This window comes from Oenanthe melanoleuca, chromosome Z (assembly GCF_029582105.1).
Source record: "Oenanthe melanoleuca isolate GR-GAL-2019-014 chromosome Z, OMel1.0, whole genome shotgun sequence".
Classification (NCBI taxonomy): Eukaryota; Metazoa; Chordata; class Aves; order Passeriformes; family Muscicapidae; genus Oenanthe; species Oenanthe melanoleuca.
The window spans coordinates 27,072,679-27,092,505 of record NC_079362.1 but is presented as its reverse complement, the minus strand read 5'-3'; the positions used below and the strand labels follow the sequence as shown (position 1 = coordinate 27,092,505).

The window sequence follows — 19,827 nt, the reverse complement described above, 5'->3', positions numbered from 1 at the left end:
ACGTCAAGACATTAGATTATAATTTAACAGCATTTGGATGCAGATAATTGAAGATGGGAGTGGACTGGCAAATCACTGCTGCAAGATCAGGTGATTAATCCAGTCAGTAGCTTCCTTTCCCTGATATTTAATACTACAATGATATAATTTTATTCTTCTAAATAAGCCAGCCCCTAGCAACTTTAAAAAACTGCTATATTTTTTTGTAATTCTGTATCTCAGCATTTGTTATTTTTAGTCCATTGACTACAGCAGCAATAGATATCAATTATGGGATCTCAGGAGTCACCAGTGGACTCTGAACTCTGCATACAACCCAAAGAGAAGAGATTGTCTTACCCCTAAATATATCTAAATGTTCACTTGACCACATTCAGCAGCATATGTCCCTGCAGATAGGCTTCAAGCAGTCACTTTAGCCAAAACTCACCAATTTTTGTAAGTAAACTGCAAATACACAGACTGATCCGCAGTTATTTGAGTGTTCTTAGAAGAATTTTATTTAAATAGGAGTTTTGTAACTTTTTTTTGATGTGATTATTTTTTTTGTGCTACTTTAGTTCTTGGCATGCTTCCACTGGGCTGGAAAAAATTATAAGGATTAATTTTGCCTTTCTGTATGCTTTATATACACCCGTAAAAAAGGCTTTATTTCTTCTTGTTTCTTTTTTGGAATGTGTGAGGCTGACACTTTTTTTAATACATAAACAGTGATTTAATAGTTAGAGCTAAATCTAGCCAAAACAGTTCATAAGGTGTGAAGAGAAACCATTCATCTCGGAGTTTTGTAACATTTAGATGATCATCCAACAGATCCTAATCCACTTATATCTATTTATATGAGGATCTTGGTTCCCGTTTAATTTAAACCCACACCACTGCAGACATTGCAGACAGAAAGAAGGGGGAAAGGGAGAGGTCCTACTTCTTATGACTGCCGAGAAACACCTAAAATATTCCACTAAAAGCTCTACATCAATATCCAACAATCACAGATGCACTCCATTTCATAACGGTTATGTTCAACACACATCTTCAGCCTCAGTCTTCAAGTGGAAATTGAGTATTCTTCATAAATTCTTCAGCAATTCTGTTTATAAAGTAAATCCTACGGCTCTCAGAATCAAAACTTGTGTTCATTCAAAATAAGTTCCATCCTTCTCTGGGCCACAGCCTCCGTCCGTAGCCTTCTGCAATAACACCAAATCATTTCCATTCCTGGTTTCAGATATCCAAATGTCACTAATTGCTCTAGGCTGCATGTACTGCAACCAAAAGCATCATGTTTCTTACTCATTTTCCATCTCCACTGATGTAATCTACCTTGCCCTTGCTGGTTCTTGAACATTAAAAGGAGTCCAATTATCAAATACATAGAAGAGGTGGTTTGAAAAGTAGAAATTGCAGAAATTCCCTGCTCTCCACCACTGCAAAAATTCCTCTCCTAACAGATGCAGGTCCTGTCAGTTTTTCCAGAATTAAAAAAAGGACTAAATAATTAGTCCTAATAACCTACACATAATCTTGAAGGCTCTACTATTAGAATGGTAAAGTAAAATCTGAAAACTCACAGATGAATGTCCACTTATTAGCACTGAAATTTAACAAAAAATTATTCAGTATATTCCACAGTGCTTAGATGGAGACCTAAACATAAAAATCAGTGTCTAACCTAACTGAATCTTCATTGGGATGCCACTTCACTTTTGAGACATGAAAATATCTTTGTAGCATCCCTGCTTATACATTCAGTTGCCACAGCTAAATCAAAGAGAATAAATGAGGTTTAAAAAAAAGCCATGTTTGAAAAAGAGACTAGTCCAAAAGCATAATGTGGCTTAAACTGGCCTAAGATAACATACATAATCAAGAGTTTTGATTTCATGGATAATCTCACTCAAACTTTCATGATCTGTGGAATTATCATACATGGAAACTAACAGCTGTGTCTGGTATGAATGCAATGATATGTCACTTCAGCTAAAGCTCAAGTAGTATTACTTGCTAGTTGGATTGCAGCCTTTAATCATAGCTTAAATAAGGTCATAGTCCTGTATACCTTAGACCTTACATCACCAGTTCTAATGGGACCAGGAGCAAGGCCTCAGGCATTGGAGAGGACAAGGCAGAATTTAAATCCCCTGCTCACTTTCAAGTAAACCTTTGTTTAGTCAAGCAGGCATTAAGTTTATAAATTATTAAAAGCTCTAGGCTTTTTGATATAATTAGTTCCTTCCTTTTTTTTTTTTTTTTTTACATCAGAATGTAAAAGACTCCCATCTGTCTGTTAAGCACAGAAAAATTTTTACACAGGATAGATAAATATCCCCTTCTTGTGCCTAAGTCTGTACTTATGTACAGACTCACTGTACATAAGTAACCACCCTAATCTAGTCTTTAAACAAACCTCCACATTTTACCTGCAAGAATCTGCTGTGCATGTGTAATAAATTCAATTTCCAATATTGCCCACCTTTTTCCAATTTGAAGATTTAATAATGCCAGCACCTCTTTCCCAAAGGAGAAGGCTCTATGGAAATGGGGGATTTTACTCAGGTGTCAAGTTTTAGTCATATGTCAATCTCTTTATCTTCATTAAAATGCCACTACCTTTGAGTAGAATAACAGCATATGACAACAACACTGTATCAGTCTGAAGAGAGGAATTGTGTAATGCTTCTTTGAAACAGCACAAGAAATTTAACCACTAAGAATATACTGAATAAATTGGAATTTGGACAGCACTCCGAGAACCCCATCACTGTCCATGCATAAAACACTTGGAGGTTCTGAGGATTACTTTAGGCAGTGAGTGTAATCCAGGTGCAATCCCACTTTGCCTTCAAAGTGAGACACTAGACATGGACCAACCCTGGTTTTGAAACTATACAAATGTGAAAATGTTATGCTGCATCCATACTTGTGAAGTTTAACCCTAAGCAGTAACAACTGCTGACCTTGTTTGGCTTCTGAGGACCTGGCAAAAACAGTTAAAAGGAGCTTCAATGTGTTAATATTAATGGATCTGTTGAAAGTAATACACTCTCCCAGATAACACACACCTAACACAGAATAATTCTGCTTAGGTTTGTCCTCCATTGTCCCAGACTGCAAGTTTGAAACTGAGAAAGTTGTAGGGTCAGGTTAGTAGAAACCAGATCTACATATAGCAGTGACAGGTTATAAACTGAGGAAGGCAGAATAAGTACATTTAATACACAATTTGGGTTGAGTGGCATCAGGCATCCTGCTTTTCTAATATTCAGAGAACACCGTTTGTTCTAAACTAGATGAAGTTTTGCAAGGGAATTTCCATGAGGGATGTTACACGACAGAACTGCAGCAAAATAACATCTCAGAGATGCAGTCATGCAAGAAATGGGTCCCAAAGAAGAATTTGCTTTGCTGTAACTAAGACAATTATAATCCTCTCAACCCTACTAATGCTTAGTTCAGGATGTTCAAGTTAAAGTCATGCTTGTAGCTCGTACAGTATCTGCCACAAGGATGTCATATAGGCACTTTTTAACCCTTTCACTGTTTGTCTGTACTCCATCTGACCAGGCAATCCAAGGCGGAACAGATGGAGAACTTGCTCTTGCCTCATCTCCTCCTGGGATGGCACCACTAAAGAAGAAGCTGGAATAGTGAGAACTGTCTGTGCTCAGGTCCAGAGGGAGCTGACAAGTCTGCTTAAGAAACAGATTTCCACCTCCTTCTGAAGACCTGTGGCTAACAGTTATTCTGCACATGGGAGAATCACTCAGCAGAAGTCAGCTGTTTTAACATGCTCTTTATCCAATACTGCTGATATGTTTGTGCCAATTCCATATGCTTTGGCAGGGGATGAGAAAAATTATGGACGCAGTATATGAGAACCTGAGAAAATGGCAAAAAAAAAAATTATCCTGGATTAAAGTCTTATCAATTTCATAGTTAAGGTTATACTTCTTGTGTCCACAGACTGCTCTGTAGTGATTTATAGAAGCAAAAACTTCTCTCCTGGTACTCTCCTTTGCCTTTCCAGGTCCAACAGTACTCTTCTGACAAGGTGAAGGCAACAACAAACCCTCCAACTCTAGGCTACACTGGCTGAGACTACTTCTTCCTGGTTCATCAGGAGAGTGCATGGCCCAGTTCATGTCCTCCCTGACCCGTGCACACAACAAGGTCACTGCATGCTCTCTCCCATGCCACAGCCGTACCCAAGAGGGACCTTAAAAACCATTTTGCCTATGGCTGCAACACACTTTCTCATGCGCAAGTGCTTAGCTGAGGTTTTCTGAACCCTCTCCCAGGCGCATATGGCTTCTGTACCTACTGACTTAGATGCCAGCAGGATCCTGATGCAACGCAGCACATAAATCCTGGCTGTACCCCCACTGAGCCAGTCCTGGGGGCCATCCCCAAAATGCCACCACCCCTCCACTCCCACCCAGTGTCCTACCTGGCATCGGCGGCACCGCTGCCTCGGGGGTGGTGGTGGGCGCGGCGTGGGGCTGCTGCTGGCTGGAGCTGACCTCAGGCTCGGCGCTCACCGAGGGCGAGCCGGCCACCTCGCCACCCGGGGCCAGCTGTGGCACGGACGGGAGGGTCTCCTCACCAGCCGCCGGTGGCTCCTCCTGACCGGGCAGCTGCAGGGCTGAGAGGGGGATGCTGATGGGTTTTCCAGCGGGGGTGATGGCATTGGAGCTGGTGGCTGGCACCTGCAGGGCAGCCGCAGGGCCGCCGCCTGCCCCCCAGGCCGGCGAGGCCAGGGGTGCCCGGGGTGGCCGCTGCGCGGCGGGGCGGGGCGGGCCGGACGGGGAGGCGCAGGGGCGCTGCGGGTCGGGCTCCGGGCCGGCGGCCGGCGGGGGCGCGGTCCTGGTGGGTCCCAGGCAGGAGGGCCCAGCCGCTGGCTGCGGCTTGGGCTTGGCCATCTGCGTCAGGGCCAGGGCCGGCCCATCGGCGCCGGCCGTCAGCTCCGCGTTGGCCACTATATAGTAGTCCTCAGGGAGCTCCTGCTTGATCTTCTTGAGCAGCACGTCGCCGCCGCCCTCGTCGGCGAGCTGCGCCTGGGCCTGCGCCGCGGCAGCCGGCCGCTTGCGGGGGCCGGTGGGAGCGCGGTGCAGGTGCGGCTCGAAGTCACTGTCCTCATCGGTGACGGAGGACTCACAGACCATGTCGAAGAGGGTGGCCTCGTCCTCGTACTCCTCCACAGGCTCGCCCAGCTCCGACGGCTCGCTGCAGTAGGAGAAGTCGCAGGAGTCACGAGTGCGGGTGCAGTCCAGCTTGGCTTTCCCCGGCCGGCCTGGGTAGCGCTCCAGGGGGCTGGCCTGAGCCTCTGACGGCACCCCCAGCATGCTGGGGCTGTCCGAGTTGAAGCTGCGGCTGTCCTGGAAGCAGACGCGCTCCTGTGAGCCGGCCCGGCAAGTGGCAGCCAGGGGCCAGTGGTAGGCATGGCCAGCACTGCAGCCCCACATGGCTGTCAGGTTGCCGTGGGCCCCCTCGGAAAGCAGGTGCTTGAGGTTGGGGATGAGGCTGCAGATGGTCCCATGGCTGTGGGCCCAGCTCACCAGCTTGGAGAGATTTTCAGAGGAGGTGTGAAGGCAGTCCTCCATGGTGCAGGATCGACAGCGCCCGGCCGCTGGGAAGTCAGCTGAAGACACGGTTCAGATCACAGGGTCCTGGCACTGATGGTCGTGTGTTGCCAAGCTCATATTTACTTCTCACCTGCAAAGAGACAGAGCAAAATCTCACTCTTCAGCACTCCAAAAGCATGACTACATTTGCATGAGGAAATGAAACATTTGTACGCTCAGCTAAACCTATTTCACTGCTATCTCATGCCTTTTCAAAAGCCTCAAAACTATGCCTCATTTTAAGCAGCCTCTATCCTCATTCTCAGAACATCCCTGCAATATGCAACTGAAGAAAAAACTGCTTTTCAAATAAGCTAATTCATTATCAGCAATAAAATGATTAGAATCTTAAATCTTTGACAAAATACAAAAGCAGCCCAAATGATGGTGATTGTGTGTTCATACCTGGGAAATGAAAATTAAGCAAAATCTTAAAACATACAAGTAATCTTGAACAACAGGGTGGCAATCAAGCATCAACATTTACTGGATCTGAAGAAACAATGAAATTTTACGTAATTTATGCATATTTCTTAACTGAATCAAATATCTCCTTTTCAACTTAATTTAAGAAGTATCAAAAGGAAGGCTCGAAATTTGAGTTTTCAATACAAGGAATAAGCAAACAAGCTCACCTTTCACTGTTCCATACTGATACTCATTAGTTGCTCGAAGGTCTAAGAGACTCTTGAAGGACCTGCAAGGCTCAAGCCATAAGTGGCTTAAGCCACCTTTCTTTAACTTTGAGACTTAACATTTTGGGTTTTTTTCATATTGCCTGTTTTCAAAGATTTAAATTGTGATTCAGTTCAAGAAAAACTTTTGCCATTTTCACCAAAACTAGAAATTTACAGCACAAGATAACAGCAAAGTCTGCTTGTCTCTCTTTGTACACACCTAATGACAGAGAAGTCATCTCTAGTGACCTGAGACAGCTAAAGTGTCTGTGAACTTCTCATTTCTGCAGGTCTGTTTGGAGCTCATCCTAACCCTCTTTCTGTTGTGCTTTGTGAACATGACCTGCAAGTCTTGGAGTTCCTGTTGTTCTCATTTCACTTTTGGGGCAGAAAAGCCCATTACGTTTTTCCCAGATGAAATGCAGCATTTGTGACAATGTTACATCTCATTTTATTCCTTGTCCTCTTCTACACAAGCATTTTTAGATGCAAAATGAACTCTGTCAAGGCTCAAGAAGACAGCCACAAGGTGGCTAACTGCCTCTGGGGAATGCTTTCCCTAAAATCAACACAAATTACTACCTGCCTAAAGTGCTCTTCAGTGTCACCCGTCACCATTTAGCTGCAGGTATCTGCGTTTGCTCTGTGCCAAGGGAGGCGAGGAGGCTGTGTTTCAATGATTTTGCTGTTTGCACATCCCTGCCCACTCACTCCCATTCACTAGGCAAGGGTTGATCTGAGGAAACCAAAACTGGAAATAAAATAAACAAGTACTGCCTATGATTTTCCGCACAAGGCTCCTCCCAAGTTTTTCCACCCTACCCACTGAGCATCTTTGGTGAGGTCATGAATCGAACCAGAATGGGAATTTCTAGAAACTTTGCAAATTTCTAGGTATTTTTTCAACATCTTTGAAATTAACCATGAAGGGAATGAATGAACAGGAAGAAGCATATCATTAGGAAACAAAATTGTGTAAAATTCAAGCTTGTTTTTGCAGTAGCTCAAGCCAGAGTGCATACACAGAGAACAATAGCTACAATATCTTGAATACCAGCCCACATACAAACAGAGATCTCAGAGCATCACCTTCAATACTAAGCTCCTTGCATGACCAGTGCATTTGTGAAGTATAATAAATGCAGAAGGTCCCCAGTTTGCAAAACTTTTAGGCACTGGAGAAGACCTCCTTTTTCAAACATACAACTTTTAAATATCTAAAACTTCTTTTTTGTTATATTTTGTTATTTGTTTTAAAGACCACTCTTAACACAGGTCAAAACCCCTGTGGCATCTATGTTTCTTTTAAGAGACATATTCAAAGATATGTACTTATAACATACCCTGCCACAGAAGAAACACCAAAACACAGGAGGAGGAACACCATACTCATAGCAAGGCAAAGAAGACAATCTGGAAAGTGAACAGAGGAAAGGAGGGAAGATCAAAGTCAGCAGTACAGTCAGAAGCTGCATCAGTGTAAACCAGCTCCTTGTGGAGCTGCTCAGTAGCCACACAGCCAGGAATGTATCTTGGGAAGACAAAAAGCCCCGTTTGGCTGAAGGACTAGTTTTCCCTTAGGGAAATGAGATAAGGCCTGCCACAGTCTGACTGCCATGGTCAAGATGGTTTGTGCAGTAACTCAGAAGCACTGTGCCTTCAGTTTGCCTGCAACAGAAGTTGCCAATGGCACTTTGGCAGGGAGGGACTTACACTGCAGAAAGCACAGAAAATGCATCATTATGTCCCTGGTGTTCTGAAGAGTACCTTGCCTGCTCAGTCAGACAGCAGGATCCTGGCTGACAGTCTGCTCTTGTTTTCTAAATTACATTTTAGAGATTATGTAAGTTCTTCATTCAGACTGGCAACATCTGATAAGTGACTCATGCTTAATAACCTGATAACATGATAACTCTGAAATCATACAGTAACTAGCAAAAACATGATGTAGCTTCGATGTAATCTATACTGATATTTTAACTGCATTACAGAAGCCTTAATCTTCCACACTTTTCTGCAGTTCAGAGTCTAAAAATATCTGATTCAGAGAGAAGCATGTCTGGGTGCTGGAAATTTATTTCAGCTATCTGGACCCTCAAGGAAGAGTCAAATTTTAAGTTTTTTTTAGATTTTACAACCTCATTTACAACTGTACCACTGTAATGACTAATGTGGACAGAATGTGTGTTGTGAAGAAACTGCTGTTATTGCAAAACCATGTCTTGAGAGCTGCTAATGCATTAATTAATTTATTAATTAATTAGTATTAATTAATTTCCCATTTGATTTGGGAAAGGCAATTATTTTCTGCATCCAGAACCAGAGTTTTGCCATAGTAGATACATTTGGTCACCAAAGGGCAATGAAAAATAGCAACATTTGAAGAGCAGCCCTTCTTCATGCTCTAAGATGGGACTTGGCTTAGCTACTTTAATGTAGACAAAATTCTTCCTGATTTTGCACAGAGCAGTAGCAAGAGGCCCTTTGTTATGATGCAGAGGAGAGGTTCCTCAGGACTAAAAAGGAATTCTGTGATATGGCTCCCTCAGAAAGGAGGCAGCAGAGGTGAGGATGCAGTGAAGGAGCTGAATGCAAAAAAATGGAATGATGCAGAGGTGTGGAGTGGGAATTGGGTGTCCTTCAGCAGTGTCTGTACACTGGAACATGCATTTGGTGGACCAACAGCTCAGGGAAGGTGATGGGTGCGTCTTGTTGTAAAGAAGAAAAAAAAATCTTGTTGGGATTCTGTCCTCTCACAGAATCCCAGGTAGTTAGCAATGGATTGGCTTCCCAGGGTAAACTTAGAAAAGTTGATTCACACTAACTTGCATCACACATATCTATGTTTACAAATTTATTACCATTACTGATTATTAGTACTTCCATGCTGATGTTTTTTGAAGGGAATATAGCCAGGACTACATTAACAGTCCTTTTGGGACATGATGCTAAGGCTGATACTACTGAAAATTTTCTAAAAGTTCAAGATTCTCAAGAATACAAATTTACTTCTGTTAATAATAAAAAATAATTGTTCTAATCAGACAGCTGTATAAAAACTAAAACCTGAACCCTAAAACATTAAAAGACAGGTTTAAAAAACCTGCATTTACTCATTTTACTTAGCATGGATTTCAAACCAATCTCACAGCAGCTGAAACCTGATCTCTGAGCATTTTTATGGAGAAGCAATATTCTGTCAGCTTCTACATGAAAAAATCACAAGTTTGAAAGAAGTTGCTTTCTCATACTTGCAAAAGAAGTTAAAAATATTTTAAATCCTCTTTTTTGAGTCTCTCCACCCTGTACAAACTCACTAGGCTATTACTCCATAACCATATGAAGGAGAAGCATTGCATCATTTTTTGAAATACCTATCTTTCCATACTTAAAAGCACTGTGTATTAAAGGTTTGGCTACCATAGTGTAAGTATCTATCTGATTCAAGATTTTAACTAATGGACAATATTGGGGCTTCTCTTATTACTTGAATTTCTTAAGACAGATGATTAGCATTGATGAATTACTGAGGTCAATAGCAGCAGAAATCCAAATGTGAATTCATCCATAAGTTCCACAGGCTATAGTAGCCATCAATCCAGGATCATCTGTATATTTCTCTTTCATAAATTAAGGCGCTGAAGCAAACTCAGCAGGAGCTACAGCCTTGCCCAAAAAGCACCTGCAAATTCTGGGGACCCCAGCCACCCAACAGAGCACCCAAAATCACATCTCTGCTAATCACCTACTCTGCTATCTCCTATGAGAGGACTCCTGCTAACAGCGGAGTTAAAGCTCAACCTCTTTCCCCCAGTGTTTTGATTTCTTCACTGATATTGCTAAGGAAGATGACAAAGGACCAGGACAGACAAGCAAAACAGACCAACAAACTGGAAGGAATGGGAATAGAGGAGTGCATTTTCTCTGATTTTTTAGTTCCATGTCAACTCAAATATTACTGAAGTTACTTTCTGCTTGAAATAGAGGCTATGAAACAAGAAAAAAGTAGTAGGAGAAAGAAAGATAAAGCAGGAAAAGGAAAAGGAAAAGGAAAAGGAGAAAAAAAGAAAAGAAAAGAAAAGAAAAGAAAAGAAAAGAAAAGAAAAGAAAAGAAAAGAAAAGAAAAGAAAAGAAAAGAAAAGAAAAGAAAAGAAAAGAAAAGAAAAGAAAAGAAAAGAAAAGAAAAGAAAAGAAAAGAAAAGAAAAGAAAAGAAAAGAAAAGAAGAGAAAAGAAAAGCACATAGAAAACACTGGCATCTTATAGGCAAGGTATGAATCAAGTCGTTTACCCAGTTCACCATGCGGGGAAAGGGTTGACTTCCACCTCTGATACAAACTGTATATGGCTTCTTTTACTTAGGAAAACATATTTTTAATTGAGTGTCTCTTCAGGAAACAAAGGGCATACATTACAGAGGAAAGGCTCACAAACCCTGGCAAGTTCTGCAAGCCTGTGAAGTAGTTTGGGAATGTCATGGATTCTTAAGCGAGGGAGCAATTTCTCAAGCTATGTTCATTTGTCACTTAACACAGTCTCTGGATGGTGTCTTCAAGGGAAAAAGAAACCCTCACCTGAACAAAATCACTATTTTCATCTTATGTAGGCTTATGCTGTTTGTCTGTGATTTTAGCTCTGTAAGAAATAATTTAGAAATAAATAGGGATACACAGCAGGAACAAAATAAAACCTTCGTGCTAATTTTCAACCTCCACATTTCTAGGATCCCAAATTTTAAATAAATTCAGTCATTTATGTGTAGCAAGTGCCTTCCCTCTTGTGTGTCTCAGAGATTTTGTGTTTATATTTTGGGCTTTCTGAAATCAGTAGGAGCTCTGCTGCTGCAGAAGCAGGCTTTACTCTCAATGAACTACAATTACAATTCCTATCAATAACAAGCAGCATCAAGAATGTTTTCCTGAGAGAGGGACTCAGAGGGTAGTAGGAAGAAAAAATAATACATTTGTTTCTGGGCATGTAATACCGTACTCCATTCAGAAAAACATCATGCTTGTCTGCCACGTTTAGTTGACAGTGCTGCAGCGCCTTCTAAGTTGATGGTTAGTCTTCAGGATGCTTTCCTTGCCAAGTATGGCACGCCTTCAGCTGCAGCTGTCATCACAGCAAGCCAGAGCAAAGCAGCAAAACCTGTTTGCTGTAGAAACTCCTTCAGCTGGCTGGGACAGCATTTGTGGGTTTCTTCACCTTTTCATGTGGAAGACTATCACAGGATTTAGAGCCTCCCAAGGGCCTGCCTTCACAAAGTAAAATGATTCATCCACTGACAACAGAATTGACTAAGGAAAAGTTTGGGGGCTCAATCAACAATCTGAATGTAATGCTAAAGGCACCACTGCTTCTATTTTGTAGTATTTTCCCCCAGCACCTACTAAACAGGACCTACATGAATCCTACTCTTGCACAGAGTGGCTGAAGGGTCACAGAGACACCAAAAGAGCACCAGAAGAAGGTGGTGAAAAGGGAGCAGAACAGGTGGTGCAGGAAACCTGATCAATCTCATCTAGATCTTGTGCATAAGAACCTCTCTTATTACCTCCATGGCAAAGTCTCAGTTAAGCTTCCTGAGACTGACCTATTTCTCACCCTCTTTTCCCCAGTCCATTGTGATTCTTTTCATAATTCCTCAGACATACTAAATTCTTATAATGGATCCCTGACCAAACCACCCCGTGTGCTGGTGCTTCCCTCTCCAGAGTTTCGGTCCTCAGGAATATAGGCCTGAGTTGATTGTTCTCATTTGCAGGGTGTAAGATCATCAGATCAGGGGCTTTCAGGCAAAGATATGGGAATCAGGAATAACAGTTCTTTACTAGGAAAATTATAATAGAAATGCAGTATTACAAAGAACAATCCCAACCCTAACAGAGTCAGAATACAACCTGACACCCTGTCAGTCAGCGTGTTGGTAGCAGTCCCATTAAATGGTGGCTGCATCCTCCTGCAGTGGCAGATGTGGTTCAGCTGAAGCAGTGCTCCTGTAGAAGGGTACAGTTTTCCTCTGAAGGTCCAGGGATGATGAGGAAAGGTCTGGATTTTCTTCTGGAATTAAGTGGAAAGAAAGTAACTTGCTGTCTAAAATCTCAGTTTTTATCTAGGTAGGAAAGTCTTGGCTCCTCCCCCTGGCTGGAGCATCTCCCAGTGGGATGATGTAATTTTATCAGTCATACAGTGGGACTTAATGGTCCAGCAGCAGATGATATCTTCCTGGAGGGAGGATGGCTGAGCAGTGTACAGCTGAACCCAGAAAAGATTTTAGGATTTTGAAAGCACCAAATCCTGGTTGTTCAATTCACTGTTTAGCAAGTGCACCCCTGAAACTTTTCCTCAAAGCCTCAATGAAATATATCTCATTTTGTTAGCAAAGATACTTCTCACTGTGATCTGCAACAAGTACCTGAGAGACAACATGGACTCTGTGGCCTAGCTTAAATAAACTATGCATCTTCAGACTGACAAATGAAAGCAAGTTTTAGGACTAGCAGTTCTGCAGACTTACATACTGTTAGATGAACTGTACAAAACCTATTATGTACCGCTGGGTTAGTGAGCAGAGAAAAGTGTGGCAAGAACAAACATTTTCAGTCATACTCAGGTCTTTCTCCGTTAGCAGCAGTGGAGGTAATGCAGCAAGAATGATGATCAGTGCAAAATCCATCCTGGATTTCAAAGCATTTGGAAAACTGTGTAACTGTGATTTAGGAATTTTGACTCTGTCTTCCACTGAGGTTATAATGAGTCTGACACTGAACTTTTCCACATCTTCAAACAAAACCCATCCTTTTCATAAAGGATTTTCAACAGCAAAGACAAAATGCATGTTTCCAGCTCTAACGTTTTTACTGTTGCACTGTTCCTCATTCCTTGCATACACTTAGGACCACTGTTGCACAGAAAGAAACAGCTCTTGTGGTGCAGCCAAGATATCCACCATCAAATTTGCTTAGAAGAGCTTAATGTCCACTGAGGTGAAGACTCCACTGAGTGCAGTAGCCATTGAACCAGGTCCAAAATGTCTTTTCTGTGAAGCTGGACTTGCCTAAGGAATAATGTCACTGCAGCCACTTCACTTGATGGATGAATTTTGGACAGGCTAGATAGATGGGCTGAGGCCCATTGTATGTGGTTCAGCTAGACCAAGTTCTGAGTCCCGCACTTCGGCCACAACAACCCCATATAGTGCTACAGGCAGGGGTGTCGAGCGGCTGGAAAGCTGCCCAGTGGAAAAGGATCCCAGGATGCTGGTGGACAGTGGCTGAACATGAGGCAGAATATGCCCAGGTGGCCAAGAAGGCCAATGGCATCCTGGCCTGTATCAACAGTAGTGTGACCAGCAGGACCAGGACAGTGACTGTCCATCTGTACTTGGCACTGGTGAGGCTGTGCCTCAAGTGCTGTGTTTAGTTTTGGGCCCCTCATTACTGGAAAGACACTGAGGTGCTGGAGTATGTTCCAAGACGGGCAAAGGAGCTGGGAAAGGGTCTGGAGTGCAGGTCTGGTGAGAAGTGGCTGAGAGAGCTGGGGCTGTGTAACGTGGAGAAAAGGAGGCTCAGGGGAGACCTTATCACTACAACTCTGCAACTCTGAAAGGAGGGTGTAGCCAGTTGTGCTTGGTCTCTTCTTCCAGACAGCTGGCAAAACAAATAAAAGGCCTCAAGGCCAAAAAGTTTAAAAAAAAAAACCTCAAAGGGTTCAGGATGGCTGGGCTGCCCTGGGAGGCGACGGAATCACCATTCTTGGAGGTGTTTAAGAAAATATTGGGTGTGGGACTTAGTGCCACAAGTATTGTACTTGATGTATCAGAGTATCAGAGATCATTTTCAAACTGATTCTGTGATTCTGTAATTTTGATTTCTGTTTTTTGAAAATCCCAAACTGATGAAAATATGCCTCTATACTCACATAATTATTTCATTGTTTTTGATAATACTTAATTTCTTTAGTAATCCAGGTTCTATTGCTTTGAGATCACATTTTGTCTACCAAAACATAAAAATCCAAAAATAAGACCTCTTGCTCTGTTTTTTTCAATCCAGTATAAGTGCTAGAAATTCTTGCCTCCATTTTTAATGACTCCAACCTGTGTTTTATACAGAGCTGGCATCATCATTCAGAGCAAGATGAGCAGAGTGCTGAGGTGACAACAGCAATATGACTTTCCAGAGAAAAAGAAATGGCGCAGGTTTTGCTTTTGCCAGAAGTGGGTCTTGCAATAGCCAAGCAGGAACTCTCAGGTACACTAGTACTCAATACAGAGCCTCTGGGAAGAGGCAAAAATGATAGTGACGGGGAACTCTGCATCCAGTCAACCAACACCTTAATAGTTAAACAGCTCTGCTGCAGCAGTGCCAGGGTGAAAACCTGATATTCACGATGTCTCCATGAGCTTTGTCAATATGAGTGTCAAAGGCAAATGTGGTGGTGACAACAATGTACATTATTACACCATGAAATAGTGCTACAACACAGGAGTACTTGAGAAGATGCCTGTGCATCAGGACTAGTAAAACATAGCAGGAGGTATTACCGTAGCCTCAAGTCTGTCTTGGCTATCTCTCATATGTTATTATCTGTGTATTCAGCAAAGACATTTTTAAAGAGAGGGAAAGCTTCTGGGAAAGCATTTCTGGAAAGTATATCAATGATAAGACTTTAAGGTCCTGAGCACTTTAAAAAAATAGTCTATATTTTATTGAAGTTACCAGGGAGCTTAGCTATCATGGATTGGTTATTTTGTGTTGTTTATTAAAATTTATTCCAAAATTGCATCTGCCTTCATGCTATTTCTCATGTTGACCTGAGACTAAAACTGCATTATATCAAAGACAGTAGAATTTGTCTCAGCTAGCAGTTCACAATCATTCTTTAATGGAGAAATAATTCCCTGAGTTTACAATGGAGTGAGGGTACCCTCTCTAACTTTAGAATTACAATGAGAAGAATCAAGCACACACAGCCTGAAGGCAAAATGTTTTCCCTGGCTCTTCATTTTTCTAGAAATTATATTAAGAGAAAGCCTGCACATGATTTACTGAAAAAAAATCAGGAATATTAACATTGACTTGCACAAAAATTGTGAAGACCAAACTCCTTCATCTTCTTAGAGTAAACCAATGCCTTTAGTTCCAGCCCAAATAACTTAACTATTCCATGCTATTCCTCACTAGCAAACCCAGCAGTTTCTGTGGATGGAAGGCTTTACTGTGCCAGATTTGATCTGTAACTTTCTTTTGCAGGATTTCTTTCATCTCAGTGCTTTTCTAAACCAATTGAACATTGGAATAGTGCTACTATAGCAATACTGAAAGCATGTTACTTGGCTAAAAAGTGTGAGTGAAACAACACTATTAACCACCTATGAAAAACAGAGGTAATTTCCTACAGAAATCAGAAAAATTGTAGAAACTCAGCATTTCTGTGTAAGGATGGAAACTCACTTCCTTTAGTAGAATTTAAGGGTTTCCGTTTTTCCCTTTTTTAACACAGAGGTGGTTTTGGATGTTAAATGATTCTCCAAGGACTTAATTCTCAGCAAGAAAAACTTTCTGAACTGTCTTTAAAGTGTGCATTTTTAAGTATCAACATTTATTGTTATCATTGAACTATGGCATCACTCTGAGGTCCTGTCTTGCAGCTTTTTAAAACCTTTTTTTTAAAACCCAGTCTCAGAGAAGAGTTGTTCTTAGCAAACAGTTTTGAAAAATATACAAGAAACTTAAAGATAGCAATTATTCAATGAGCAGGCTCATATCTAACTGTGTGTAACAAATCATATGCAACTGAATCTCTAATAAAAGTTCCTAGACCTGACTTTGACACAATGTAGAAAAACCAGTGATATAAAAACTGCCCTAGAAATGAGCTAGCAAGGATTTGCATTCAAATGTAAGCCAGACTAAAATACAAAGAAACATCCTGTATCTGACAGCCAGAGGACAAAAATTTTAGAAAGGCTTCAAATGCTCAACTTTGTACCAAGTTTCCTTTTATCCCTAGAAATATATCTAGGTGTGTGCCTCTAACATAGTATCACTGATCAACTGAGATGAAAATGAAAATTAAACCAAGGTTTGAAATAGATTACATTTTAAGATTACTGAGATGAGTTCCCTGAAAGTATGCAAAGATTGATGCCTCGTGGTGCTTACCCACATACAGGTGAGAGGTTGGTGGCAATCCCACAGGACAAGCAGGTTTACCTACTATTCTCTTGATGGAGAAGATAGGGAACAGGATATCCAGAACTTTTAGAGACTGAGCCCACCCAGGCCACTCCGCATGCCGCCACAAAAACTTGCACGTCTGAGTTCAGTGGGGCTGGAACTATGGAGGCTTCAACAGCTGTACATGTACAGCCCTTTGACATTGGCTGGTTCAGTTAACCCAGGCCTCAGCTCTTAGAAGAATTTATGTAATCAAAAGCACTGAATGAGATCTTTAGAGGTCTGTGTAAACTAAATATCTATAAAATCTGAGCCTGAGGATCTGAAAACCTGACAAAACTCTAACTAGGGAAGCCCTGGAGTATGGGCCAAAATAACTGAATGCATGTTCTCAAGCAAGCACAGTTCTTATTAACATCGGTGCAGGATTTGGCATGCACAACATGTAGATTTAGGGAAGGTGCCTGATGAAGAAAGAGAAACTCCAGAATACTCAACTGGCATGCAAAAGACTTTGGAAGAAGAGCTCTACTTATTATGGAGGACTCTCAAGTCTTACAAACTCTCACTTATTTCCTCTTAGAGATTCAAAACCCAAACTGTAGCCTTTGGACAACTGAAATTCAAAACAATGTGCTATATACACTGCTGAATGTTTGGCAAAGTAAGTGAAAACAATACTGAATAAATCTCCAGTAAAGTGGAAGCAGGTGTGTAAAAAAAAAATTCATATATGGTTGGATGTTTTTTTACATAGTTGCATCACATCTCTTCATTAACCTGTGGATGCCCCATTCCTGGAAATGTTCAAGGCCAGATAGAGTGGGGCTCTGAGGAACCTGATCTAGTGAGTGGCATTCTTGTCCATAGCAGAGTAGGCTGGAGCTAGATCTTTAAGTCCCTTCGAAACCAAACCATTCTATGGTTCTGTGATTCATTAAAGTCTGTTCTTGTTATGCTTTATTAGTACTGGACTTACTAAACAAAAATACATAAGGAAATTCCTTCCAAAATTATCCATTTCTGTTCATACCAGTTCATTTCATTAGAGTGAGAAATGGCCCTAGACAAAATGCATGCTAGTATAAACAGTTAAATAAAACCGGTTACAAGCAAGATAGGAATTTCTTGCAAAGTATACATATCCAAAGCAAACCTTTAACTTTCAAGAAATGCATCCTGACAAATTTCTTAGTCTCCCGAAATATAATTTTAAAAAAATCAAAAATATAAATTTTCTATCTCCTCTCCTCTCCTCTCCTCTCCTCTCCTCTCCTCTCCTCTCCTCTCCTCTCCTCTCCTCTCCTCTCCTCTCCTCTCCTCTCCTCTCCTCTCCTCTCCTCTCCTCTCCTCTCCTCTCCTCTCCTCTCCTCTCCTCTCCTCTCCTCTCCTCTCCTCTCCTCTCCTCTCCTCTCCTCTCCTCTCCTCTCCTCTCCTCTCCTCTCCTCTCCTCTCCTCTCACCAATTAAATGACAATCAACCAAATATTTCTTAAAATATAGTAGATTTCAAAGAAAACAGCAGATGTTTTGCCATACCAATTTGATCATGTTTCTAACTAATTTTTTGTGGTTTCATTTAATCCAGCCTTTGACTAGAGTTAAAAGAAAATATACAGCCTTTCCTCATTCAAAAAAAAAAAAAAAAAAAAAAAAAAAAAAAAAAAAAAAAAAGGGAAAAAACCCACACACCTTTATCCTGCAAATACAAGCTCAAATATCATACTGTATAGGCATTCCAGTGATGTTGATATCAATATCTAACTTCTTTTAACTGTCTCTAGATAATAATAACCTATAATTAATGACAAACACTGAAAAAAAGGCCAAGAATAACTAAGGATCCATGGGTAACACAGAGCTTTCTAATATACTAAGTATCAATCTAATCTTTGAAGACATTTTCTGCAAGGACATGCACAGATTTGATACTCATTCATTCAACTGTGTCATGGAGTATATTTGCATTTAAAACCAGTCAGATCTCTTACACACAGCAGACATCTGGACATGTCTTGTTTGAAGAAATGAAACAGAAGAGCTGTTTTGGAATTATAGTGAGGAATGACACAGGGTGTTATTTAGAAATTAGAACCCAAAGTAAAAACGAGAAAGGGTGAAAAAGAACATACTGATATTTATGCAGGATGAAAGTGTACTGCCTCGACCAGTTTTCTTTAATTTCTGCTGATATTTTTTCAATCAGATTTCACTGTCAATGCACTTAGACAGTTTCCTCTCCTCTCAGAAAAAGCTCCTGATTATTTACTAGCACGTTGAGTCTAAAACAGAAGAATCTGTACTGTGAATTCTTGTACCAATGCTTCATACCACTATTGAGGAATCTGAAAAAGGCTGGTTCCTTCCAGTTGCAAAATGTTGCCAGTGAGATACAGCTGAGAGGGCAGCAGTGAAAATTACTACCACCAAACTCAGCAGTGATGATGTTGCTTCTCTCTAGATAGCAGCACTTCTGAATTTGCCAAGGCAAAATATGCTCTAACACTTCTGCAAATTGTCAATGCAGGAGCAACCTCAGAAAGAAACCAGAGGGACAGTTACCCCTTACATCACACCTGGGTCTTGAGTTGAATTTCACCTTGTTTTGCACTGACAGTATTTAACCTTTACCTGCAGGCATCTCAGCAGTGACAGTGCTGCATACAAGGCAGTAGAAAACAGAATGTTCCAGGTCTGACTGGCAATTCCTGTCATATGTTCACACACACACCTCCACCTGCCCAATTGCAAGTAAAAGGTGCATGTTGGCACCAAAGAGAAAGTTGGAAGTGCTGATTGAGTATTACCACTGAAAATTGTCCCTGCTATGTTCAACCTCCAAACCCTTCTGATGCTGCCAGTGCAGTCTAAGCTTCAATAGCATTTGTATGAGACTACATTGAAGGGTCAGAGCAAGCTGGCATCTCCATCCACAGTCAAAGCCAAAGACAATGCTGTGAACCAGGCCTTAGCAAAGCAGCCCCCTATGTGGGAACTTTGCTGGTGTGCCATGTGGAAGGGCACATTTCACTTACTGTCCTGGGAGGCTCAACACACCCCTATCCTGGCTAGAGAGAAAGCTGGACACCATTTCTGACCCACGCTTTCCTGCAGCAACAGAAAGTGAAATTCTGCCACACACAACAGGTGAACACACTTAAGTCTTGTAGGACAGACATACCTGCTCCTCCTTGTGTCGTCTACGCTATGGACCATATGATCTTTCTACAATTGCCTTTTAAAATGGAACCATTTCATTAGAGCAGAAATGCAAGTACTGAAGTGTTGCTTCTGATGAGGCACAAATGCTGGCACTTCTGTAACTGTTCCTCTTTGTAGCCATGTAACTGC

General features: G+C 41.5%; 1 protein-coding gene across 2 annotated transcripts in view; it reads right to left on the bottom strand.

Moving 5' to 3' along the window:
• Positions 1-19,827, bottom strand: part of KIAA1958 (KIAA1958 ortholog) — a 65,061-nt gene that overhangs the window by 28,626 nt on the left and 16,608 nt on the right. For both annotated transcript variants that reach the window (XM_056514203.1, XM_056514204.1), the window contains exon 2: positions 4,448-5,712. In XM_056514203.1, coding sequence (XP_056370178.1) covers positions 4,448-5,600 — 1,153 coding nt within the window. In that variant the 5' untranslated portion in view covers positions 5,601-5,712. The remainder of the gene's footprint in view (positions 1-4,447; positions 5,713-19,827) is intronic.